Genomic DNA, 27,290 nt, shown 5'->3' on the forward strand with positions numbered 1-27,290 from the left:
TATTTTATATGTCCCTTGCACCATGTACTTAGCTTTGTTCAATAGTCTGGATGCAGCCAGCTGTAGCAAAACCAGACAGACGCACAAGTCAAAATGGGATGCAATTTAGCATGAAGTGGCCACATAAATATCCCAATCTTGATAAATTTTATATAACAAAGCTACTGCTTGTTATACTGCTTGGAAGGTTGTAGACCTCTCCATTATAAGCCCCTTTTCTTCTTCATTCCCAGTCATGATGTAGAACAGAGCTATTTTTAAGGGCTGGAAAGAATTTCAGAAGCTATGCTCTGCATGCTTCCTCTAGCTTGTTATTGTTTATTGTTATTATTACTGAATATGCAACCCAGCACACAACCTGAACTTTCAAATCTGATTATGCATTACTAAAAGAACATTTATGAAATTCAAAATTCAAATAAGGCAAAATAGCTGATCAATATTGTCCAAATAAAATGAATTCCAAATCCTGACCAATACACTAACCAACTCATTATTACATAGACAACATTGCTTACAATACACTTCAAATGCTTATGAGGGAGGAATACTTTATACACAATCACACAATTATTACCTATATCATACTCAACATTATTTTGTTAGAAGTCATTACCTTTAGGTAATTTTCACTACCTATAATTCTCTTTTCACATAAACTACACCCAACAATATCCTTTCACACTGTATTCCATTCACCACCTCTTGGAGGATGAGTGAGGATAAGGACCAGTACAGACGCACACAGAGCCAGCAGATCAATTTCACTATTTATTCTTATATACAGCTGCTTATAGTAATAAGCTCATTGTGTATATACAAGTAAGTGTAAATAATAAAGAAACCATGTCTTTATATCCCAGTACTAAAGTGACATCTTCAAGAATACCTTAACAGTTCTTTGCCTGCTAACTTTTTCCACTCACCCCCTCCAACTACTTATCTACAATGTTCACTTCTGGAAAGCTAATTCTGTTCCTCTGCCACCTTGTCTGTTTCTACTCTAACAAAAAAGAAAGAAACTATTTCCACTTTACCCAAACTAACTGAACTACCTGGGTTTTGCACTGCAAGGATACTCAGTTCAAGGCTACCTTTTCTAGTGCTGGTTTGGTTCCTTTTCTCCTCCATCTGGTGCAGGCTTCCCCTGGTGGCTCCGTACTCTTTAAGCTAGGGATCATCTGGGTTTCCTGCTCCTCTGGTCACCTCTCTTCTTCATGGTCTGCATCTGGTTGTTTCTCCCAGTCTACGCATATGATGAAGTGAGCTGCAGCTCATGAAAGCTTATGCCTTTTAATACATTTTATTAATAGGGAAAAGTGCAACCAGACTCCTGATTTTCTGTGACCATATCTAACACAATTCTCCTTCTTCAACATCTCCTGCAGAATCTGAAATCCCACCCCCTCCCTGTTTTCTGGGTTTCTTCCCCTCCTGCCTATATACATTATTTCTGGCCTGTTTATGTGCTAGCTTGCAGGTGCTTCTATAAAGTTTGTTCATTTTTTCCCTCTCTGCCTACATGTGTCTCTCACAGTCATGATAACTCTTTCTCTCAAAAATAGATAAATAAAAATAAATAAGTAAATAAATAAATATCACAGATCCTGCACCAGTATATATACAACTCGGTATAAACTTCCAGTTCAAGCATGGCTGCTTACCTTGCCTGATGCATAAACTTTGTGATACACAGATGTTTATGCAATAACAAGTTTAAGTTTCAACAAATGTTTTGTTGCTTTCTTACAGAATTTCTAAAAATGACAGTAATAATCTTTCATCTCTTTCCTGAAAAATCATATGAAGATGTCAATGTTAAGAAAAAGGTTATGTTGCTAAAAAGTATGCAATACATTCTTACAACTACTAAGTTTCGGTCATGGAATAGACTGCTAACCAATGAAAGCATTTGAACATATGTGCAAACTAGTCACATTCTACACTGCAGCTTTGACTCTGATTCAGGTTTGCAAGATGGCTGATGAAGGTTGAAGAAAAATCAAAAGACAACTCCAAACCAAGTAAAATAATCCAAGCTAAAGGAAAGCAAATGATCGAGATAAAATATTTAGGTAAGATACAGAGGCAGTCCAAATGTTAGGTATCATGGCATATCTACAGCAAGTAGAGATTCCAGCAAAAAGATCACAGATATTGTTCCACTCTTGGTTTTCATAACATTTAAAAGCTGTTATGGTCTAGAATCTCACAAAGACTCAACTGCTAATCCTTGGTAGTTCAGTATCTGGAAAAAGTACTCATCAGATACACTTTTTTTCTGTAAACACTACTAACTCTTGAGAAGCTGTTTTTGGAGCTAACATTTCTTCATATACCAACCGTCTGAATTTATATAATCAAACTTTGTAGGTCATCCTTGCAAAGGTTTTTAGGAATCTGGGGGACACTGCTAAATCTTATGATACACTGACCTCTTAACTCCCATCAAATCAAGTCAGTTTTCCCCTTTTTATATTTTAAGGGGCAACAGGTACTTAAATTATTTCACTTAACCCCCAAACTGCACCCACATTTTCACTACTCTAGCGACTTTGTTCTTCTACTTGCCCTTCTATCAAATTAAAAAAAAGGACTGCAGTTCCATCTATCAGCAGAAGGACCTATACCCTGAAAAAAAAATCTCAAAGTTTCTACCAATAAAGAAAAAAAAGGTGCAGTTCATTAGAAGGGATGGTTTGCTGTAACACCTACATAACAGAGTTTTAAAATAATCAATATAAAAAGTGGCCTTATTCACTTTTGAAGTGTAGCCTCAGCATGCCACAGAAAGCCCAGTGACCAAAAGAAGTTGTACACTCCCTGTTCTAATGAGTCTGGGAAATCAGACTTCTGAGACTCTTACTCACTTTCAAAGAATTATTCAGAGAAAGGGATAATGACTGCCCATCACCCAGAAAACTGCTGCAGACTTCATGCTAAAGTAGTTTATAAGATTTCCCCCATCAGATGGTTGCTGAGTTGTTATAGCAGCTATGATTAAAGATAACAGTCTCCAGAACATAATGGGTGTGCACTGTAAAAGTTCTTTATGAAAACTATTTGAATACTATGAACTGGCCACACCTTCATATTAAAAAGAAAAAAAAATTCTGCTGAAGAGGTCCTCTTTTGTTACAGCAGATGTCGGAGAGAAGATAGACAAGCTGTGTACTAGGAATTTCATCTTCATAAAGCAATGACCCCAGGCAGCAATTAGGTAAATCAATACACATTATAACTTTGGCTTTAAGAAGCAAATAAAAACATTTGCAAGAGATTCCATTTCCATGCCATACAATTTTAAGAGCCAGTAAAACAAAGAATTCAGAAATGGAAAAATTATAGTTTAAAAATGTATTAGAGAGACAAAGAAAGAAAAATTATATCAGAAAGCCTACATATAGTATACAGATCTTCTCACCTTTCTAGAACCTGGTCTCCTTTCAAAGAAGCTACATGTTTGTTGCACCTTTCAGGACCAGCAATGTAATGCAATGACCTTGTGGAATACAGTAATTATATACATTAAACACACAAGATCAATAAAAGGCTACCTAATCCTACAGATGATTAAGCAAGTTTTGAAAACTAGCTGCACAACTCAAACATCTATGCCCAATAACATAATTATTGTTGTAACAGAAGAGCACAATGGGAGACCATCTTCTCACCCCTATTTTCTCCAAGGTACAAAGCAGAATCAGAGCAGTATCCCATCTAAGTAAACTTTCCTGGCAAGCAGAGTGATCTGTAAATTGTAGTTCACATAAATGGCCACAGATGCTTCTTAGAAATCTGATGATTCTGGAACAGTTGCAAACAGATGCAATGTTAACTTTTTTTTTTTAATCCGCACTCAATCGTTACTGATTCTGCGGCGACTGCCTGGACGAGTCCCTGCAGTTTTCAAGGCAAGGTGTTTCGGAAGTGGTTTGCCATTCCCTCCTTCCTAGAGCAGAGCCCAGCTGGCGAGCGCAGGAGGCAGGGTTTCCGTTGCTTCGCGCCTTTTTCGGGCGTGCGCAGCTTCCGTGTTACCGGCAACTGCTCCCGTCTCCTTTGCAAGGTGCCACCAGCATTTTTCCTCCCACCGGGGTGAGAGTACCCATTTCTCTACTCACCTAAGTTTTCGAGCTGCTGGGTTGACAGGAGCTGGGGAGGAAGCAGGAGCTCACTCTGCTGCACGGAGCTGGGCTCGAACTGCTGAAGTGTCGACCATTTCTGGCCAGCAACTTTCAGCATCATTAAGCCGCTGTGCCACCATGTCTCCTCAATGTTAACTTACAAATGAATAATATCAAAAGTAAGGAACAAACATTTTATTGCTTAAACTTAAGCAACTAAATGACAGTTGGATGGCCAACAAGCTACCATAAACCTCAAGACCAACATCAATGAAATATATTTCACTTAAATTTGTATTTGCTATGTTATTAGAAATAGTTTAATTAAATACTTGATAGTCAGAGGTGAAAATAAATTAAGGACTTTGTTCTGAAAGCAAACCCTATGCCTCTGTAATATTTTAGTCTCATTTTACCTTAAAATGTTGATGCCCCAATTTAATACATGACAAAATAGCAGCTGACCCTAACTGGTTTTTTTGCAACATTGCTAACAAAACCATAAAGCTCATTAAAGTTACAGCTATTCAATTAAACCAAGTGCAAAAAAGTTATTTGGAAGCTGGTCACTCTCATAAGGCCTCACTTCAAGACCATCACCAACTCTTTTTCATAACTGCATTGTGTGGAAAATAAGCTTTAAGACAGAACATTGTGCTAGATGTAGTAGTGGAGTGACATTACTAACATGTTTAAATATCACATTTTAAAAACATATTAGTAATGTCAGTCCATAGTTCCATTTAACACAATGCTCCATCTCCAGAAGTAAAAGTTTTAGGGGAAAGGACAGCTCTTGAAGTCTCTATGCAAGTCCTAATGTGCAGAACCAGCTGATGATGGAAATGCATTTTAAAACTGTTTTGTAATACACCACACTGATTTCAAAATTCATATGCAGTACAAGATCTTTGTTGGCAGGCTGGAAGGAAAAGTGCCTTTTAAACAGAAGCCAACTTCAAAAGATTTAAAGGCTGTATGATACTGCATTAGGGTACTTAAGTAGGACATATAATTTCTTTTCTCATAGCCTTAAGTGTAAGATTAAATTGCACTAAGATTGTTGCACATAACTCTCCAATGTGATAGATGATCTTACTATTGAAAAGTACAATAAACACATTCATTTTACTATCTTAACATTTTAATATTGGGCTTGTGATTGAAATTTTATATTTATTTCTGAAATTGACTCATGATTTTAAGATAGGTCAAAGGTTACACACAGGACCTTGGAGACTGCATTGAAAGTCATTTGTGTTGGGTGTCATATGGTCCTTTCAGTACTCAATGAAAACATTTCTGTTTATGTAAGGCATGTAAATTAGGCCTCAAAGTTTTAAAATCTATGCTTTTAATGCAGCTGTGGTGGATCCAAATTGATATAATAGTTAAGGTAGCCTTTCTCAACTGGAGTTCCATGAGAGATTGTGATTGAAAAATTTTTTTTTTAAACTTTGCACACTGCTAATACTGTGATGGGAATTTTTACACACCATGACTCAGTGCTGCTGGCCTGCTGCTTTGCTGTTGTTGTAAACATTGTAACATGCGGCCTGTGTAGGTTAGAAGTGAATTGCATTGTGCAGTTTTTGTATTTTTTGTTATTTTTATGCAGGGTTTCCCTGAGATTTGAAAATTATTTCAAGGGCTCCTCGAGGGTAAAAAGGTTGAGAAAGGCTGAATTAAGGTGTAGGATTAGGACTGGAGAAACCCAAGTTCAAGTCCACCCCGTCATCAAAGCTTACTGGGTAACTCTGGGTTAATCACTCCCTCCCAGCCTAACCCACTTAACAGTTTGTTGTTGTGGGGAAAAAATGGAATAGGGAATGCTATATACGTTGCCTTGAGTACATACCATTCTGGAGGGAAGGCAGGATATAAATCAAATAACAAAAATAACTGTGTTACTTTTGATGGTATGGTTCTATTTTTGGATCAACATGTTTATACTCATTTTATATTGCACAGAAAATTACAAAGGCAGTTAATTAATAATGCAACAAAATTAAGTAAGTACCAGCCATCATTTAGAAGAATCTAGGGAAAAATTGTGTCTCAGATGTATTTAGTACAAACAAAATCACCTGGAAATAATTGCACAGTCTTTCAAAATGTAGTTGTAATTGCATAACCATCTATTCCAGGTTTATGTACCTATCCTACCTTGCCTCATACTTGCCATTTGTTGATGCTACTGGAATACTGGCAGACTACCAGACATTATTTGTATTAGGGCTAGGCAGCACTTTGGACTCAAGTGAAAAAAGGTGTTTCGGAGTGCATGGAAGCACTTATATAATATCTATCTGCGATTCTTTAATGGAGCTGCTTTTCTCCTTTGATTATGTGGCTGCCCTCTGCACCTGCAGTGTGATCCCAAGAAAACACATGGCTGCTTTAAAAGTTTGTTGGCAGGTATTGCCTGAGTTATCCTGCATGCTCTGAAATGCTTTTTTGCATTTAAGTGCTGCAGAGCCCTAATCTGTATTGATTATGTGCCATCAAGTTGTTGTTGACTTTTAGCAACACCATAGATTTTCTCCATGACAACTGGTCTGCATACTATATCATATCCAACTCTAATTTATCAACTACCGCTATATTAAAAAAGAACCAGTTTTGTATAACCCAGGTGTTCTACTTTATTAATTCCTGGTACACTTACAACCCTGAAAATGGTTTAAAAACCTAATCAAGCAGTTTAGAAATAGTTATCTATTTTAAGCAACTGAACTGATCCTTATGCTAGCCTATTCCTCACATGGCAAATAGCTTAGAATTCTAAATTTTGAAAAACAAATCAGTGTTCTCTTGCCAAAGTTTACACATTCTGCTTCTGAGAATAATGTAAGAACTTAGTTCTCAAACTAACACTGTTAAATATTAAATTGCTGCTATCATAAAAAATTAAGGCTGATTTAGTCAGACATACTAGATCATCCATTACAACTGCTAGCTCAGCAATAACCCAAGAATAATCTTCCACCACCCAAAGTGAATTGCGTGAGTGGGCAACCTCTCATATACTAACCAGAAACACTATGGTACAAATGTAAAAAAAAGTATCATGCAGACTCACACAAAAACTGAATCTACAGACATTTAATTAAATATCTAGGAGCCTAATGATACAACTGTAACATAAGTCAACTAAAAGCAAAGCTTTTCTCCAGTTAGTTGTTGTAGTAACTCCAACATATACTTTGATTTTCTCTATAAAGACACAGTACATTTTAAGGGCCAGCAGCACTGCTGATATACTAATACCCCATATTACTGAAACAGTATATTTCCATCAGCATATATATACTACGGAGGCAGTTTAGGTAGAGTACTAAAACTCCCTAGCCGGCAGCAGTCCACAACACGTGGCAGGCAGCATTGTTGGTCTGCTACCTGTCTTCTTCCCCGGCTTTTGTGCCTGCTCCCTCCCGCCACCTCCCTGAAGCGGTCCTTGCTCACATCACATCAGCAAACTGCAGGGCATCACCTGCCTGGAGGAAGAATAATATCCTTGGTGTTGCCAAGGTTAGCTCCCTTTCCAAACCCACAGATATGGTGGCAGTATGAGCAAGCTGACTTCCCCACTGCCTGTTCAGAGCCTTTCTCCTGCATTATTTTTGGCCTATCCAAGCAGGAGACGGTGAGTTCTAATCCTGCCTTAGGCATGAAAGCCGGCTGGGTGACTTTGGGCCAGTCACTCTCTCTCAGCCCAACTCACCTCACAGGGTGGTTGTTGTGGGGAAAACAGGAGGAGGAAAGGAGTATTAGGTATGTTCGCCGCCTTGAGTTATTTATAAAAATAAGAGAGGTGGGATAAAAAATCTAAAAAAACCAAAAAACAAGGCATCCAGTTATTTCTCTGGCAGACAGGTGGGGGATGGGGAGTGCCCTTGGAAACCAGCTAAGTTTCAGCTCATGCCTGCTCCAACAAACCCAGGGTTTGGTGGAACCTACCCCCTTGCAAGTGCGTACGCAGCTGAAGCCTTACTTTGCTGCTACCCTATTATTACTGAATGGTAAATATGGTAACAGAGTGCCTGTAAACACACGTCTTTGGGCTTTTTGTTTGTCTGTTTATTTCTATCCCGGTAAAACCCAGGTTCTTTGTTGGAATGACTGCAGGAATGTAAAATGTGAAAGGGTGAGAACCGCTGTACTAAAAGAAATGCAATTACAATATTTTAAGAAGTCAGATGCTTGATTTGATGTAAGGGTTCCAATGTTCTACAGGCACTTTGTGAGTCATTTTAGTCTACTTTAAATATACATGCAAATTAACCAAGGGCTATGGTAACAGAAATGTCATTTGAAAGTTTAGGAAACAGTGCATCCAAATATAGAAGCTACATTTGTGTATTTATAATAAAGCAGGTTCTTCCTAGCTAAATAATTACCTGCATCATTAATATGGTTTTTGAGTGAAATTCTTCATATTGCTGTTTAAAAAAATCCTGCAATCTGACTTATTTTATGTTTATATCTGCCTCTGTTCACCTTGCTAGTTACAGACCAAATCTACACAAGCCACAAAGCCCTGCTTTTCTCCAGTGATGGTGCTGGTGGAAAACCATGAGACTTTAAATCAGACTGCTGCCAAAGTGTGCTCTTGTTACATAGCCAGGAGGGATCTGCTATGTATCACTGTCCACTCTGCCTTACTGTCTCAAAGTCCAGGGTCTGTAATTGGCAATTGGACGCCTGGCCCCAGCTCACATAAGCCACTGCGTGCAGAGCCACCACCAATTGCCACCCTGCAGGTCTGCAATTTTTTTTTTTTGGACCAGAGTTCTGTCAATCACACAATCTCTGTAAACGATCAAGCAGTCAATCCCTGATGCACTGAGTGAGAAACAACTGCGAAACGTTCAACCTCATGTTATTGTTTCCAATTGGCCATTTCATAAAGCATCATCCCACCACAAGGAGACTAAAAGATGGCAGAACACTCTACAGTATCCCACATAGCCATATAGCCAGTATCACCAGAATCTGAGTACAACCTGTTGACTCAGATGGAATGGTTGTGTTAGGGATACAGTAAGGCTACTAGCAACAGCCCAACCCAGCCCCTCCTGTGTCTGGGGTAATAATAAATAATTTACAACAACATAACATGATGTCACATAACATACGGCACCCACGAAGGAAGCCCAAGAGCTGAGTTCTTGCACTGCAGTTCTCCATTAACAGTTTCCGATATATCTGTCAAGCCAGAACAGGCCAGTTGGCATCTTTAAGTAAACCAGCTGTCTGGACAGCCACCTTGTTAATCAACAGGAAAAGAAAAGTAGCTGTGAGAGCTGGGGGTCCAATCCTCCTTGTAGAGGATGGAGGGACAGGAGGAAGTGGGCCTGCAGGAAGACAGCCAGTTGGGACCACAATAGTCACAATACTCAGAAGATATCATTTCGGGCCTCCTCCCCCAGGCACACAATGAGCCCTATACTGCCTGCATGCAGAGTCTTGAGCCAGGATCACAGAGAGACCACTGCTACAACGGGGGAACACCAGAAACTGTCTCTGGGCTGCTCCGGCTACAGGCTGCTTTGAAATACAGGTGGAGGCGATAGGCCACATGCTGTGGGATTGGTGGGTGGGGTGTGCTCATGGCAGGTCAAGGAGACAGTGTGGGCATGGCTACAGAGCAGGCCACCCCCCCAAAAAAAGAATAAGGACCACTACAAGCAGGGATGTCATAAAAAATACGTGTACGACTGTTGTACTGCACCATCATTATTTTGATCTCTGAAGCAATACAGTAAACATGTAAACCAATTCCTTTTTGGAATTCCCATTCTGTAAAAGTTGGGATGGGATGGGATGGAAGAGAAGAAAAAATGAACTAGATTTTATAATTATTGGGTTCACAAGATTGGGGGGGTTGTTACTAGCTTACAAGATGATTAATAGGATGCACGTTTGTTGCCAAGAATGGTACTTTGTCTCTTTGATCAGTTACCAGTTAAAAGCTATAGGACGAGCGTGTTAAAAAGACGCTAAGAATTCTAATGTGTGGGAATATTGCCAACATCCATCCCTTCAGGTGCATCATGTGAGGGGAATAAAGCCACACTAAAACTCTGCTGCTCAGCTAGGGGAAGCACCTAGTCACCTGTGGCTGATTGCAAAAGCTAGGCAGAGATGGGCCGGGTTGTATATGGATAGGAGACCACCAGGAAATAGCAGAGCAATAAGGTAGACTAAACAGGGTGGGGGGAGCTCAAAGGCAACAATGGGGGATCTTTTCCATATTGTTGGCAAATGGGTCCATGAAGTCATAAGGCTCACCTTGAAGGAGGAACATTTCAGGGAAAATGGTACAAAATCTCAAACCTACAACAAGTTCTCTCAACATTTCATATCTAGAACCCCAGCAATCACTATCAAAGAACCTGGATCCCATCAACAGAAAAACAAAAAGGCCTAGGACACATCTTTTCCGGCATTATGTTAATAGTTGTCAGTCCTGCTCCTCCAAACCAACAACTGCACCCAAATAATGGCAGCTTGCTAACAAGGCAAGATAAATCAATTTGCTCCTAAACTAAGCTCCCCAAATTAATCCAAATAACGAAAAGCCAACTGGATCTGATGTAGTGTTTCAAACTTCTCTTTAAGAGATACTAAAGTGCACTTGAAATAATAATACTGTACAATGAAGCACTGTTTCATTCAAAATCAAGTAATTTTTCTGCACTGGATTGTTTTAACCAAAATAAAATATCTCCACAGCACAGCAGCCCTAAGCTTACAAACACCCCACTTCATGCCTACACCTTCTGGTAATTCTCCCTTCAGCACTCACCCATCCAGGAGTCAGCAGGGCCATGGCAGCTTTTATAGTGACTACAGCAGGGAGGCATCATCTCTGCTCCCTCCAGTGCCATTCCTATGGCCAGCAAGCCAATCTGCTCCTCTTGGCAGTGTCCTCTCAGGTCTCCTACAATCCTAGACTCCCAGAAACACTGCCAGATTGCTCAGGTTCCTAAGACCGGCTGATGTACCCTCTTTTTCTGCTATCTTCACCCCTTGTCTGGGGAGAGAGCAAATCCCAGATTATGTTTGCATACCACCCATGGTATGAATGCCAAGAGTTGAGAAATATTGCCCTATAATGTAAATATAATACATTTTCAAAGATCTGTTAATTCTTTTGAAAATAGATACAGCACTTTTCACTAATTTTATGCAACCTTACAATTCCAGTTGTAGCTCTCTTATGCCACCAATTAATACTATTTTCATTATTTCCTAGTGTAGTTACTCCATAAACCCTTCAAAAAACATGATTAGTTGTGCTGGGCAGAGAACTGAATTTGAACCGGGAAATGTAATTCAGAATGCATGTAAGCACCAGCCAGAATGGCCTTTAACTACATAAACTTATCCTTTCCCAAAATTGCAGGCAGCTGCTCAATCCCAGGAACAGACACAATTGCTTTAAGGTGTTCCTGACAAATGCAACATGTATACACACTCCAAATCACATTTTGCCCTTTGAATCCAGATCTCTGCAGAACCTTAATTATTAGCTCTATTATTCCTTTCTAACTCAACAATATTACATTATAGAAACTTCCACTGATACCTCATAGTTTTTATTACTTTGTGATTCAGAAATGAATATATACAACATGAATCCATGGAAACCATGGAATGTTGAGAAATAAAATTTGTAACAATCCATACTTTCAACTCAACACACATTGTACACTTATGTATATGCATTCAAGAAATAATTGCGATATATTCATGTAACACTCAAGAAAAAATGTGGTTTATTATAATTAATTTTAGTATGTTGCATGAACCTATTACCTGGGTTTTATAAATCATGGCTTCTGGCAACACAATGTATGAATCCAGCCAATATGATATATTTAATAAACTGTGGTTAAATAAATCTTGGTTTAGTTTAACACAGCTCGTTAATCTTACATATTAATAAAGATGCTCTTGCTATGTTAAGAATCTACTTTCAAAAACAGTCTTAATTAAGAGACCCTTTCCCACATTTTTAAATGATAAGGCAGATCATATAGTACAACTCTTGGGTCAAAAACATGCCAGGGAAAAAGCTAAATTAACCCCCAACACATTAGTTTCCTAGGTGCAAAGAATGTTTCATGTTAGGAAATATGACTAAGGCTTCATCACAATCAGGTTACTGTATAAGGTTTCCATCTTGCAAACACAAGAGATATTTAATTTGCTGTTTTTAGAAGTGAGCTTTTAACAGACTGCCAACCTCAACATGAATCTGTACCAAGTAACAAGGATCATACTGTAAATTGGAAAAGGAAGCATAGGTAAAAAACCTTATTTTTTGACCCCATTCATCTTATGTTACACAAATATGTTCCTTCTACAGTGAACTTCATACAGTGAACTGTTGTTATGCAAGAACTGAAAATGCAAGATCAGCAACAACTCTTTGGAAACATACAATTCTAGTTGACTTCTGATTTGAAAGAAACAGAACAAGCACACTGAATAATAATCTTGTGAATACCATTTAAAGTTGAGAACATTAACGCCTCACTTAAAAAGGATGCAAAGGAATGTTTCTAGCTGATATTTGTTGAAATGTTTTTTTAAAAAAAACAGCAACACATCTCTGTTCAGTTAAATGACAACACATCTTATTCAGATTTCATTAACTGTCAACATAGCTACCATGGATTTTCAACACCTCCAACATTAGCAATCTACTAAGCACTCTACAAAATGTTTTCTCTTTCTACTGATACTGTCTGAAGTAGTGAAAACACAGGGCATTTATTTCTAGAAAATAAACTGTTGCCTATTCATATGATGTGCTACAGTATATTAAATCAAGATAAAGGATGGACTTCATTTCATTATCAACCAGAGGAAATATGCACATCTATTCTCTTTCTCCACCATGTGCCAAACCATAAGCAGCATCAATGCACTTTATATCTGAACAGTTGCCAGTTGGCAGAGATCCCAACAGAATACGAATTTATTTGCCAGAAGCACATTAGATTTTAAGCAACAATATCCAATAGCCTACTAGCCTTCTCCTCAGTTGCAGCCTGTAGAAGCTAAAGTATTACCAAAGGACCCTAAATGCATCATGAAAAATAGCCTTCACTCATGTTATAAAATAATCAAACAGCATGGTTAAAAATGGATCCAACAAACACCTGAATATGCATTCTACTATTTTCTGTAAAATGTAACAATATCCAAGATACACAGGACATGAACTTCACATTTTGGAATGGATATATTTATCTGCAAGTACTAAAACAGTTTATTTCTAGTCTGCAGTTCCTGCACTCAGCATTATATCTGCATGTACAAATGCTAACAATAGTCATGAACATGTTTTATCAGTTATATCTAATTTGGAGGCTTCACCATTTCTTAGGAAGGTAGGAACTCAGAAGTCTTATGCATATCACCCTTTTAACATATCAAAATTCTTAAATTTTTAATTCAATTGACATCCTGCTTTTCTCCTTAAGAGAATACTCAAGAGAAATAACTACTAAAATATAGAATACAGAAAGAAACATTATAAAATTAAAACACTAAAATTAACAATTAAGAACCTTGCAAATCTATCTAACTTGGCTTCTCTTCTAAACGTAGACAGGTTGAGGACTAAATGCAATCCCACATGGGGTGCATTCCACTACTTACATCCCATGTATTTTGGGGTCTTGAAAATGATCCAGAACTAACAAATTGAGCGTTTAGTTGATATAGAATGCTATGGCCCACCTTCTTATAAATCAAAAGCTTATTTAATTATTCTTACAGCATTGATTATCAGTTCCTTTGTTCAATTCAACATGCTGGTTATATATTTTGTGGCCTTAGGACAGAAACAGGAACAATTACTAGTTTTGAGTTCCCACAAAAGGCAAACACAGGATGTTTTGTTCCGAGCTCCTACTCTCAGGCTTTTAATGTATGATTTTTATCACTCTCTCATTTTAAGGCTGTTCTCAAATTATAAATTATTCTTTTTCCTCATTTTTCTTGATTTTATTTTTAATTATATACTGACCCATTTGCCTAGTTGGCAGTTGTTTCTAAATACAACAACTTATATAAAACTACATGCATACCTTAATGTTGCTTGGGAGAAGTATAAAACATGCCATCTAAGCAATACAGAAATAGCCTCTAACATTTTATAAGGCAAATGAAAAAAAAATCTGTTTTCCTTGCCAGACATCATTATAGCAGGATAGTTTGACTGAAAATTTGTCTATTTTCAAAGTCAGAAACAAAATATATCATAGTCTAGTCTAATTCACACAAACACAGATCTCAACAAATTTGCACAATGTTGAATCAAAGGTGAAATACATTCATTTGCTTTTGGAACACAACCATAAGGTTACTACTGAACAAATAGGTAACAGTTGCCGTTCAAGTGATAATCAAGAACTGAATATGTATGTTTCCTGCAGTAATGAATACTTACAAGTGACATCTTTAAAAAGGGTCTACTGAAAATCTGTCCAAGAACATGCATCTTGTTTTCTTGCCCAAGAATATGGAAGGACATTACTAATCATTCAAGCATTTAAGAGCAATACAAATGTATTGCTTTTGAAGGTACCATTTTAAGGATATACTTAGAATGATGGTACATTATAATTAAAATTATAATTTTAGTGGCAGTAATAATATATATTCATCAATATTCTTCAGTGTGGCCGTATGAGAAATGAAAGGATAATTGAGCAAGGTTGCAAATCTAAACAAATTGTTAATGTCTGTGGCCTTCTTTTTATAATTTCTATGTTTTACAGATATTAGTTAATAGAACAAATTATTAAACCAATAGCAAAAAAGAGGAATAGGTTGGTAAAAAGATACAACATACTTAATGCCCATTACCACTAAACCTAAACATGTTAACTAGTTGGAAATCATCTTCTTTCATATGCACAGTAAGGACTAATGAAATTGAATCCATCTTATTGTTCTCCATCTCTTGACCCCCAAGACATGTTTAATAAAAGACTGATTGGGTGGACAACAATATCACAACATATGCAATTACTTGCTAAATTCCAAGACCTTTTGACTAAATTGACTAACCTGAATCTGAAAAAAGCAAGCTTCATTAATTTACATTAAGTATAGTAATTAATCATCTAACGACGACACTGTGAAACATGTTAAGGACCAGTGAAAATAATGATGAATGTGTTGGACCCAGGCAAAATTATTAACTTCTCAGATATTAATTCCAATAGGACAGTAGCTTTTTCTTTTCTGAGAGGCTGATGAAAGAAGAAAACTTTTGATTGCACTTCACACAATATCTATATTTCAACTGTGCTCTCTCTAAATACTAACTGATGAACAAATACTATATTTTCTGATTCTGATACAGAAACACATCAAAACCTAACACCTGTAAGATGTCTCTTTTGAAGTACTAATATAGAACACTTTGCTAATTCAGTTATCATTTGACTATAAAGCTAACTGATTAGCTTGAGCCAAGTTATCATTAAACTGAATCCACCTTCAAGATACATTGTGAGGTTAAACCATGACTGAACTAGACTCTGAAATTGGATTAACTTAGTAGAAATTAATTATTATTTTCAATAGCCATTTTATAAACCACATAACACTTATTTTCGGATTCCAGTGTAGTGGAATTGTATTGGTTGAAACCAAGGGAGCAGTGAAATATGAGATGAAATAAGGTTTCAATACATATTCTTTTAAAAAAATGATTCAACAACTGTGCTGTTATACCCAACATTCTAGGCAAGGATCATATTAAACAGGGACTTGAAAGCAATACCATTTTTCAAGTCTTTTTTCTTCCCTATGATTTGAACCCATTACTAAATGTTAACCACATTGGAAAGACCCTATGAATATTAGTTTTCCTTCCCCACATCGCCTGAATTAGATGTACCACATCTAATTAACATTGAAGATCATTTAGACTTTTAATCAGATATTAGTAAATAGAAAATACGTCATTGGTAAAGAATACAAGGAAGTTCTAAATATAATTAATGCCTAAACTATTCACAATATCAATATTTACAATTCAATCTAACATGAAGACAGGAAAAATAAGGCTAACCTGATTTAAGCCTTCCAGCCTTTTCTTTTCTCCCCAAACATGGCATCTGAGTTGCTTTAGTTTTATCTTTTGGAGGAAGACCAAAGACACAGAGTTTGACACTACAAATCTCCCATCCCAGAGCTTCTCTTAAGCAGGCCTGCTTTAACATTTTAAATGCATATTCATTTATTTTTAGTTACCTAGTAGCCTGTAGGCAGAATGGTGGGATACATATATTTTTAAATTAATTAAAAATACATTGTTGCCCTGTTGTATAATTATATAGTTGTATTTTGTTATCTACAAACTTTCCCAAGACTTTATATAATTATAAAAAATATGGACTACATTCCAGAAAATGCTAAGCATACCATATTCTAAATTTATCTTGATGCTCAACTGAACTGTCCCATTGTTTTATTAGAAGCTTAACAAAAGAAAGTTATCACAATCATCAAGATTTCAAATTGAAGGTGAATTTTATACATCAAAATTATACCCTTTACTTCTATACAATATTAACTGAACTTATAGAGCTTATAGAAACTTATAGAGTTTCCTTTGGGAGGAAACACAGAAGAGAAATAAAGTAATTTTTTTTTATAAAGATCTCCAAGATCTCCTCTTCCCTCAGTAATTCTAAGCTGAAAATATAAAGAAAGCTACACTGTATTTTTGGGGGTATGCTATACTAAAAGAAACACAGATTCCTGGGACATTGTTGTAGTACAGTACAGTATTACTTTTCATGAACTACCGCAGCGTTTCCCAACCATGGCAACTTCAAGAATGTGGACTTTAATTCCCAGAATCCTTAACAATACTCATCCTCACTGGGAAACTCTGGGAGTTGAAGTCCACACACAGAGTTGTCTTTCCAAGAGGTATTAAATGTTATCTTCAGCTGATAGATGTACATATACATCATAAAAAATGAGTTTAAAATTATGTAGCCAGAAGAATATCAATTGCACAGGGCAGCAGAACAATATTTCTAAGCAGAACTGATACACACAAAGAATGCTGTTCTTAGCAGCACTCACTGGTGGTAACTCTGTCTTTCTTGCTTAGTAGGCAGGGAATCTGACACTAGCAAAGGGAGGAGGAGGAAACAGACATTAAAAATGGGAAGGAAGTAACTGAGGACTATGTAAACCTGCAGCATCATACAGCAAACTGCAATAAAACATTAGTGTAGCTCTACCACCCAACCTTTAGATGAACAGTAAAACTACCAAAAGGTAATTCTACGTCAACGGAACAAAGACAAATTCAGCGTGTGGGAGGTGGGGAGCGATACAAGGTCTTAGGAATGATGTGATGGAGTTTCTAGAGACAATCATTTCGGAGAAAGCCTGAAGAGGGCAATCTTGGCCTCTTTGTGCACCACCTACCTTCAGAATATCTCCCCGTTTGAAACTGAGCTCATCGTCTGCGGTGGCTTTGAAATCGTATTTGGCGACAGCTTCCATGCTCGGGTCGCTCTTGGATGGCAACGAAGAGGAAAAGGCGCTCTCTCCCTGAAGCCTTCTCCGGGAACGCCCGGCTTAGCTTTGCCTCTCGTCCGCGCTGCCCTTTCTGCCCGACCTCTGGCTCTGTCTTTCGCATAGACAAGGGAAACAGCGAGGGCCAATCCGCCCTAAGAGGGAAGGAAGAGAGGGAACATTGAGGGAAGTAGCCCGGATCAATGACAGGGACCGCGCCCTGCACCTCTCCCTCCTCTCGACTCAACTCAGCTTTGCCGCTTCCTCTTTCTGCAACCTCTCTTTCAGCTCCCGGCGCAGGCAGGAAGCGCCGAGTGGCACTTACTACGGCCAATAGCAGCCCCTAGAAGAGGACAGACGCAGACTCCCCCACTCCAGCCACCGAACAGGATAGGGAAAGAAATCGACCTCTTCACGCCCCTCCTCCTCGCTCTGGAGCAGCTGCTGCTCGCCCTCCAAAGCGGAGCCGACACATAAAGCCGGGCTTCTGTGCCGAAGGGACGCTCGCTGCTCTGAGAGCAGCAAAATCGACCCCCTCCCTTGAATGCAAAAACCGGGAGTTCTCTTGAACGGATAAACGTTCAGCTCACGCACAGCGCTAAAGTCACACGACCCAAGAGCAAAACACGTATTCTCCAGTTCTGAAGAGATTCCAAATAGCAACCAATCGTTTAGATGCGCGGCTCCTTGAATTAAACATAAAATACTTCCGATGGTCTTATATATAACTGCCCCCCCCACGCCCTTTGCTATAATAGAACAGGCCGTTCCCTTTTCTATTTAAAGGCCAAGGCTACAGTCCTGAATAGAATGTCTAAATTCAGGGCTAGGGGTGTGGGGGAAAATTTGACTCCAGCTTACTTTCAAGTGGAACACAGGATCGTGCTCAGTTTTTACTTAGTAAACTACAAACATGTCTTGACAAGTTTTCAGAAAAAAAGCTTTCTTCAAAAGGAGAGGAAATAAAACTTTCCCCTATGCTATCAGCCTCTGTACCCATTCCTCCACTGTTCAGAGAAAATATTGTTTCCAGTCTCCCAGAATCACAACTAATTCTTGCATATCTTCCCCCTTTTGGGAGGGGGGGATAGCTGTGCCAGAATTATCCTTTAAAAAGGTGCATACTGTATAAAAGACAATATTTTGAAAATAGAAATATGGGTGAAATTGCCCTGTACTTTAACAACATAATACATTAACAACATAATACTTACCAGACTGCCATTATTTGAAGTCTGATGTACAAGTAATCAAAAATCCTTGTATTTATTACAGAGAATGAAAAAACCAAATGTTCAAATGTAATATACATAAAGCATAACCATATTGTGGCAGCTTACAAACTAACAAATTCATTATTGCATAAGCTTTTACAGACACACCCCCTTCAAAGAAACAGGCTGTATTCTAAAGGATGCATAGTTGATTCCACAGTATTGCAGGAAAGTCCTTACTCTTTACATTAATAGCAATACTATACAATAAATCTGAAGCCAACAAAGTCATCTGCTGGGCCTGAGGGAGAAACACCTATCTCAATAGTAAGATCACCTATCACAGAAACTTTGGTTTTACTAACTGGAAAACTGAAGTTCTTCCAGCTTTACAGAATTAAGCTCAAATGCTGGAAAACATTTAAATATGTAAAATATGTACAATAATGTTAACAATTGATTAAATATTTTAGCTCTAATTACAAGCAAAGTAATCAGAAGAAACCGCAATCTGTCTATAATCTAGACATGGAATCATAACATTCAAATATATACCTAAAAGAGGATTCTCATTCCTGTGCCAAATTGCTTATATTTTAAAACACATTAAGTACAATCTGGCAGATACATAAATATGACAAATCTATGGTCCTAGTTATATTTATAAGCAAGCCCCATTCATTGCTAGAGTTAGTAAACAATGACTGTGTATAAAAGCACACATAAACTGGGATACAAGCCTATAATAAATATGTATGATTATAGATATGATACAAATTGGATATAAATTGTGAACAGCTATATTTTTCAAAACCAGAACTGGGAAAAAACTGTACAATCCCAACACTACACTTTGTTAACCACTATAACTCATGCAAACACACATTTTAACTGGACAATCATTTGTAATCCTTTTAAATGAAAACCCATGGTTTTAACTATAGTTTGGTGAACATCTCATAGTAGTCAGTCACACATGATAGTAAAATACAAGCCATGGTTTGCAAATCACAGTGGCTGGGATTAGTTTCAGTAAACCAAGGTGCATAGTTTCATGCAATGTGCAAAGCTCCTAAGAGTTTTCCTGCTGCTTTAAAGGGGCTTTTGCTATTTCTTACCTCATCAAAAACTGCAAAGTAGAGTGGACTCTGAGAAGCTAACTTAAAACAAGACACAGCTACAAACTGTAAATAAGGTAGAAAGAAACTCAGCCATGGTATGACTCAGACACCATTCTTAGGTCTAATCTCAATATACTTTAATGTGTTGTACAAAATCACCCACTCTATCACCCTGCTTCTGGTGGTTGGGTTCACTCGTCAAGTTAAGCCAAAATAAAAGCCACTACTTTATGGTTTAGGACAATGTGAGAACCCAGTCAAAATTCTAGTACTAAGTGAGATACAGATCTTTTTCTTTCCTCCTAGTTGTCTAACAGACAACTTGGGAGACGGTTAGCATTTTTTCCCCCTCTCTAGCATGGCAGAATCCTCCTCTTTTTCTGATACAGTAAAAACTTTGAGGAAACACAGGTGATAATTCTTTCTCTCATTTTCTACTAGACAAAGTGCACCACTGGTTGCCTGAAGGATTTGTGGCTGCTTCCTGCTGACATTAATACATTAATTACAATAGTATAATGCTTGAAAAACCAGGTCTACAAATCTAAACTTGATGATTGTTCTGCAAACAGTAATACAATACCAAACCAACACAGTCCATTGTCTACCTGAGCCAAAATGCTTTCAATAAAGAACAGCTTGATTATTTTGCCTTGAATTGGCTTGCAAGGCTTTAACTAGTCAGAAATTATAGCATTACACTAAAAACAACAGCAAGTAGACATATAAAAACAGGCTTGAGAGAACAATGGGATAAAAATTAAAAGACAAGAATGTTTATTGAGCAAAACAATTTACAAAATGTCTAGTCTTATTTGGACAGATAGTTTACAATATCACTTCACTTTACAAGCATAAGTGATGTATAATACAAAACAATAACTCAGTAAGTTTTGTTTTTTACAGAGTCATAATAGTAAGGAAAGCTAGACTTATCAGGAAATTGCTGACATGATTTAGTATGACACTTTTCACCCTGTTGCTGAATTTGCTTAAGTATGGAATACAGACAGTAAATATAAAATTCTAAAAACAGATATTTTGCCTAAATCATTGCAAAAATACATATTACAAAATGATCTGCAAAGGAAATGCGTACAATTTCCTCTGCTTGCATATTACTCAGTTTCCAGACTGCAATTTTGGTAAATCCAGTGTGAGTTAATCAGTGAAATAAATAATGCAGAAGGAAGTGCACATTTTGAACTAACTGCCTCAGTTATTAGTGACATACATGGAAACTGGCCAGATGTGCATGTACAAGCAGTTGTGAAAATCCCATGATGGATAATTAAGAACTGATTCAAAAAGCTTAGGGGTAAAAAAGGGAAAAACACAGTGCCATTACAGTGGAGAAAACAGATAGGAATTGTTTTTTTCTTTCTGCTTCATAATATTAGAATCTGGGCTTATCCAAAGAGGCTGAAAAGTGGGGAATTAAGGGCAGACAAAACCAAGTGTTTTTCACACAGTGTAAAGAGTCTGATACCACAATATGTTAATGATAACAGCCTAGAGGACTTTAAAAAGATATCAGACAAATTTATTCAGGACATAGTTATAAATTCTACTAGCAGTGACTGTAATTTCCAGTGCCAAGGTTAAAATTCCTAGGAACATAAATTTTATTCACACAATTAGAAGTGACTACCATACTACTAGTCAGTTATTATAGGATTCTGATTAGCTATGATAGGAGCAGAATGCTTTATTTCTCTGGTCTGATCTAGAAAGGCTTTAGATAGTATTAACTGAAGTTTTTTTAAAATCATGTATAAAAGACTAGTAAATACATTTATCTGCAAAATGGTACTCATGGATACAAATGGGAACAGATTTATTTATATAGCAGAGTATTTCTTCATCCCCCAATATTTTTTCATTCAAACCATTTTCTCAAACAAGCTGTGTATAGGTATGTAGATTCATGATTAAACAACAGTCATTTAGACATGTTACTTTCCTTTCATGACATAATTTTCAGTGCATTATTAGCACTGAGCATTAGAGGATTTATGAGTTGATTGATACATAATAAACCTACAAATATATCTTGCAAATATATCACTGCTTAAAGGTTTGACAATCACCAAAGATCAACCTTTTTTTTACCAGAGAGAGTTTTTATCACACCTCTGTGGTGTTGGACTGACATTGAGGAGACTCAGGTTCAAGTCTATCCTTAACCATAGAAGCTCACTGGATAACTTTGGGCAGTGTCTCTCTCAGCCCAACCTACTTCACAGGGCTGATGTTGTAGGAGGAGGAGGGAAAGCTGTACAACTCCTGAATAAACAGCACTATATACATCAAACAAGCAAATAAATAGTAAATGTTTCTTGAAGCACTAATATATAGGCATAAAAGAATTATCCAGTATAAAAACCTATGTACTACTGGAGGATGAAGCTTCATGCTTTTGCTGCTGTTCCAGTAATTTCTATGCTGGCCAAATAAGTTGGGCTTTTCCTTTTGCATACCCAGAACAGCATTACAATGGGCTACAGCAAAAAAGGATGATTTGTTCCTCTGCTGGCAACCTACTTAGTTTTTGTACTGGTGGGTGTACAAAAACTAAGTGGCAAGAAGGTGGGTTAATAATGTTCACCTTATGTCCATCACAAACTAGGGAAGTGTCAGAGGATCTATTCCTCTTTTGGTAGTCAGTTCTCTTGCCTGGATAACATTCTTAGTTACCTGTGGAAAGTCGCAAACTGGTTAAATTCAAGGCTAGTACAATACACTCACTTTATATTCAAGATGCTCATATTTTAGCTAATTTTAACAGTTGACCAAAACAAGAAGCCATCTAATTTAATAAAAAATTATCAAGTCTTATTCAACTGAAAAAGATAGTCCTGGATTAAGCAAACACTTTGCATTGTTAAACTTCCTGTACCAATAGCCATATTTTACAAAATGCTGCAGGGAGAACAGGACTTAACTTAGGAAGAAGACAGTAAAGTTAACCATCTTTTTCCAGGGAACCAGATCAGTCTCATTATGCAAAATCTTTAGCAGCAGGAACAATGGTTCACTTCCTCCTTGTTCCAGTAGTCAAGGCTTATAATAGCCTTTTTTTTTCTTCCTCTCTTTCAGGACATGAATATTCTACATAAGCATGTGAGCTGGATGGTTACGTTAAAAAGTCTGGTATAGAGACTATTTTTTTGATAACTGATAAGAGTAGTTTTTCTATAATCAATAAAAATAATTCAAGGCTAGCACTGAAATAGTTCTAAATAAAGTGGAAAGTATTATTGGGGAAGAGAGCCTTATGGCAACTTTTTTTTCTTCCTTAGAAGCTCGTAACATCCCTTACCTAAAATGCAGAAAGGGCTAAGATATTATCCTATACCTTGTTAACAGTTGTCAAAATAGGTAAAGAGGTTGGCTTTGATACACTTTTGACACATATACACTTTAAGGTACCTTTACCCTATAAGTATAGTCATAATGATTTTGCACAGTACATAAAAAGAAATTTAAGAACTAAGTATTAATGTAGTTGCAGAAAGTATTCAGAAATATTTGATCACATGACACTGGAAGGGGAGCTTAGCTACTTCCTCCTTTTAGTTACAATCAGTGAGGAAAGAAAAAAAAACTTGAGATGGAAGATGTTTCTGAACTGGACACTCTTTTGGCACACAGAGGTTGGTAACAATATCCTTAGCTTCACACTAAAGACAGAATACATACATAAATATCAGATGTAGTTTCAAGCCTTCCTTAGTTGAACTATTGGTTATGGAAATGATGCATTCTCATACTGGCACATAATCTTAAATATTGTATTTTTAAACAAAGACTACTGCCATTGTGAAGTGGTAACAGCTGTATTTCTATTCAAAGAAATAATCAAATTGCTTCCAGAGAAGAAAAAATGGTAAATAATTACAGCATTAGTTGGAACTTGATTTGAAATCTAGAACCATTCAGCTGCCTAAACAGCTTCTGTCAATACAACTTTTATCCTAATATCCTAATCCTCTCACTGTATACCATGATGTGTATGTCTAGTCACATGCCTATAATCTCTCAAAACAGCAAACCTATACATGCATGAGAAGGTTCACTGACAATCCCAAGATCAAGCTGGATCTTGATGTACGATTCAAAATCTTACTGCTAATATTCCCCTCACCTACCCGCCATTTTTACTGAAGACTCAGTGTAGCATCCACTTTTCAGGTTGTAGCACAAGACAACATTTGAAAATTATGGAGTTTATAATCTGATTATAAACTCCATAATTTTCAAATTTTATCTTGGACTGATCAATGACCGAAATAAACTTATTATAACACCCGCTTTTTATGCATCGACCTGCTTTATCATACAACCACATTGAGCGGCACGAACTAGCATGCAAACTATTATATTCAGGAAAACTGTTTTCCTACCGGCCTAATTTCGTATGAATATAAAAGCTGCCTTGTATCGAGGCCAAACACTAGTCCACAAAAAAGCAAAACAAAAAACCTCACCAAAGCCAGTAGAGGACTTGCAAACAAGAGAGGGAGGTTTCATAAGTTAGCAATTCCAGGGCGGAGGCGAAAAGGACCCCCCCCCCGCCCGCTTCTCGAGAACTTGCACGGCTTTCCGCCAGCAAGAGCGAAGCTGAGAAAGGGAAAGTTCAGGCGCGCGCAAACTGGCATCCTGCTGTCGGAAACGAGCGCCCGCGCCAGAACCCCCTTGACAGGCTGGGGCCACCCGCCCGCTTGGCGAGCCAGAAAGAGACCCCACGATAACTTGCGTGCCCGGGAGGCACCCACTCGATCGCCCCAGCCAGGCCGCCCCAGCCAGCTCACCATAAGCTGGGGCCCCGCTCCGAGCGCCCCCCGCTTTCCTCTCCACCTCGGGCGCTTCTTACCTCTCAGCAGGAGAGCCGCAGAACAGCTTCCGCTACGCCCCTCATCAAACGATCTCGCGAGGCCTCGACTCAGCGGGAACGAAGCGTTCCGCCCTGACAGAGCGCACGCGCTACCCTGAATTACGAGCTGGGCGAAGGAGGGGCCCGGAACGCGCGTTCTCAGAACGTCTGGGAGCCGATGTTCGGTTCTCAGCCCTGGAGGATGGCTGCGTGTGTGCTCCTGGTAGCGCCCTGCGCTTTCGTCCTGCTTTGTCCAACTGCTGGGTGTTCCTCAGCTCCCCACTGAATTAAAGAGAAACTATCCGGGTCCATGAAGATTAATATTGTACAGTAGTTTGCAGCAGCGTTTCAGGAATCTAGATAGACCCAATCTTACCTGGGGTTGCCAATGGAGACTGAACTCGGATTAATTCCCAGCACAGTCTAGTATACTGTGCATCAGACCACTGACTTCGTTGGTATCAGAGATGTCGGCTCGCTAGGTAAGAAGACAACTCAGATAAGGCTGCATCCACCGCCACAGAAAGTTTCTAGTGGGAAGGAAAGTACCCAAACAACACAAGAAATAAGTAATCCTAACATGTCTTTGTATTTTCCGGGATTAAGAGGAGGCACACTTTTTTCCTCCAGAGGACAGATTATGTTAGATTTTTATGTATTTATTTAAAGGGTTTTGATTATTTACTAGTTAAGGTGTTCAGTTTAAGCCTACCCTTATCATTCAACATGTATTTAGTTCATTCTAGGCAGGCAGTATTCTATGAAAAATTGGGTTGTGGAACATTTTAAACAGAGAGCACCCCTCTTTTAGTCAAACCAAGTCCCAAGTCACAGTGATTCTGGAAACATAAATACACAAATTTGGCCATACTGTATGTAGGCATAATTTAGTGAGTTTTGTTCATAAAATCAATGTAATTCAAGGTGCAAAAAGGATATAAATATTTTCAAGATGCATACAGGTACATGTGTATTACAGACTTGCATATACAGTAATTGCAGGTAGAGCCATTCTAAATGTCCATTCATGTGGCCCTAAATAGCCACCCCTGTCTGAAGATGTTCCATAGGACATATGCCAATATTAGTGTAACATTTGCAAACTAGCAGTAGTAGGAGGGAAAGGCTACCCTGGTTTCATGTCCAAGAAATGAAGAAATAATTTCATAGGTTGTCAGAAAATAAATTATTTTTAATGCAAAAGGAAAACCAGTTGTTAGTGGAGTGTCTTTCATCCCTACAAATACTACAGCATCAGTATCAACAGTGACTGAGTTCATCATGCTAAACTGCAGTATGGTTTGGTTTTGATTTTGATTTTGCATGTTGTGTGGACGTTGCTGTTGTGGTATAATCATGTGGTTAAACAACATGCTTTGCTGATGTATGGGTAAGTCCTTCCAGAGTCATTAGACGATGCTGTCTTGTAGCTTAATGGAAGGCTGTACACAGCACTGTAGGTGCAAAAAGTAAAAGTAACTTTCTGTGCACTGCAGTTGTTTTGCATTTGCAGCCTTTTGGCATATACAAAGTTCCTCTTTGAAAAAGTTGACTTAAGTTGAAACAATTTTGCTTAGCACAGATTTGTTTGAGTTAAATATCAGACTTTCTCTGAAGTTCTTGATTCCTATCAGCCTGTACTGTACTAACAAATGTTTCCACTTTTTCTTCATGCAGACTTGTGGGGAAAAAAATTACAATTGTGTGGCTGTCCCCCCCCCCAAATTATTCTGTTATTTGTAATAAAGGTATGATTATATGTTGTTTATATGCCTCTGTGCATTTTCAAATATAAATATTTCAGTCTGTTGTGCCTGTACATATATTTACAATAATGCCAAATGCCCACTGTCTAGACCAGCCCATTAAAAAAATATAATAATAGTAACAACAACAACTGCTCAACACTGTCTGAATATACAGCCAAGATATTGCAGTGAAGTTTGGACTTGACAAATGTGCCACCCTTACCATCAACAGGGGAAAAATAGTGAAAACTGAAGGAATCAAGTTACCCTATGGAAATAACATCAAGAGTCTGGATGAAGAAGATCACTACAAATACCTTGGCACCCTTCAAGCTGACAACATCAAGCACATTGAAGTCAAGAAGAAGGTTAGTAGTCAATACATCATGAGTGTGAAGAAGATCTTAAAGTCCAAACTTTAAGAAGGAAAGAAGGGGGAAATACCATCAAGGCAAATAGTGGACTGAACTCAAGCAGAACTAGAAGCCCTGGATAGGAAGACCAGAAAAATCATGCCCTTCATCCACACAGCAACATTGACAGACTCTACATACCAAGGAGTATAGGTGGGCGTGGAATGTTGCAAGTACACCAGACAGTTGAAGAAGAAAAAAGGGCATTGGAAGAATATCTGA

At 37.9% G+C, this 27,290-nt stretch overlaps 1 protein-coding gene across 5 annotated transcripts in view; it reads right to left on the reverse strand.

The window, feature by feature from the left end:
• GRB2 (growth factor receptor bound protein 2) overlaps nt 1-25,032 on the reverse strand; it is a 67,963-nt gene extending 42,931 nt beyond the window's left edge. The window contains exons 1-3 of one of the 5 annotated variants that reach the window (XM_025170434.2): nt 24,908-25,032; nt 17,607-17,851; nt 16,231-16,296 (exon numbers count right to left, since the gene is read on the reverse strand). In XM_025170434.2, the coding sequence (XP_025026202.1) occupies nt 16,231-16,296; nt 17,607-17,684 (144 nt within the window). In that variant the 5' untranslated portion in view covers nt 17,685-17,851; nt 24,908-25,032. The other 4 variants (XM_025170433.2, XM_088133319.1, XM_088133320.1 and 1 more) reach the window with 4 other exon arrangements.
• Nucleotides 25,033-27,290: the final 2,258 nt, after the last annotated feature.

Source organism: Python bivittatus, unplaced genomic scaffold (assembly GCF_059951505.1).
Source record: "Python bivittatus isolate LINGU-HERP-01145 unplaced genomic scaffold, Pbiv_v1 ctg000080_np1212, whole genome shotgun sequence".
NCBI lineage: Eukaryota > Metazoa > Chordata > Lepidosauria > Squamata > Pythonidae > Python > Python bivittatus.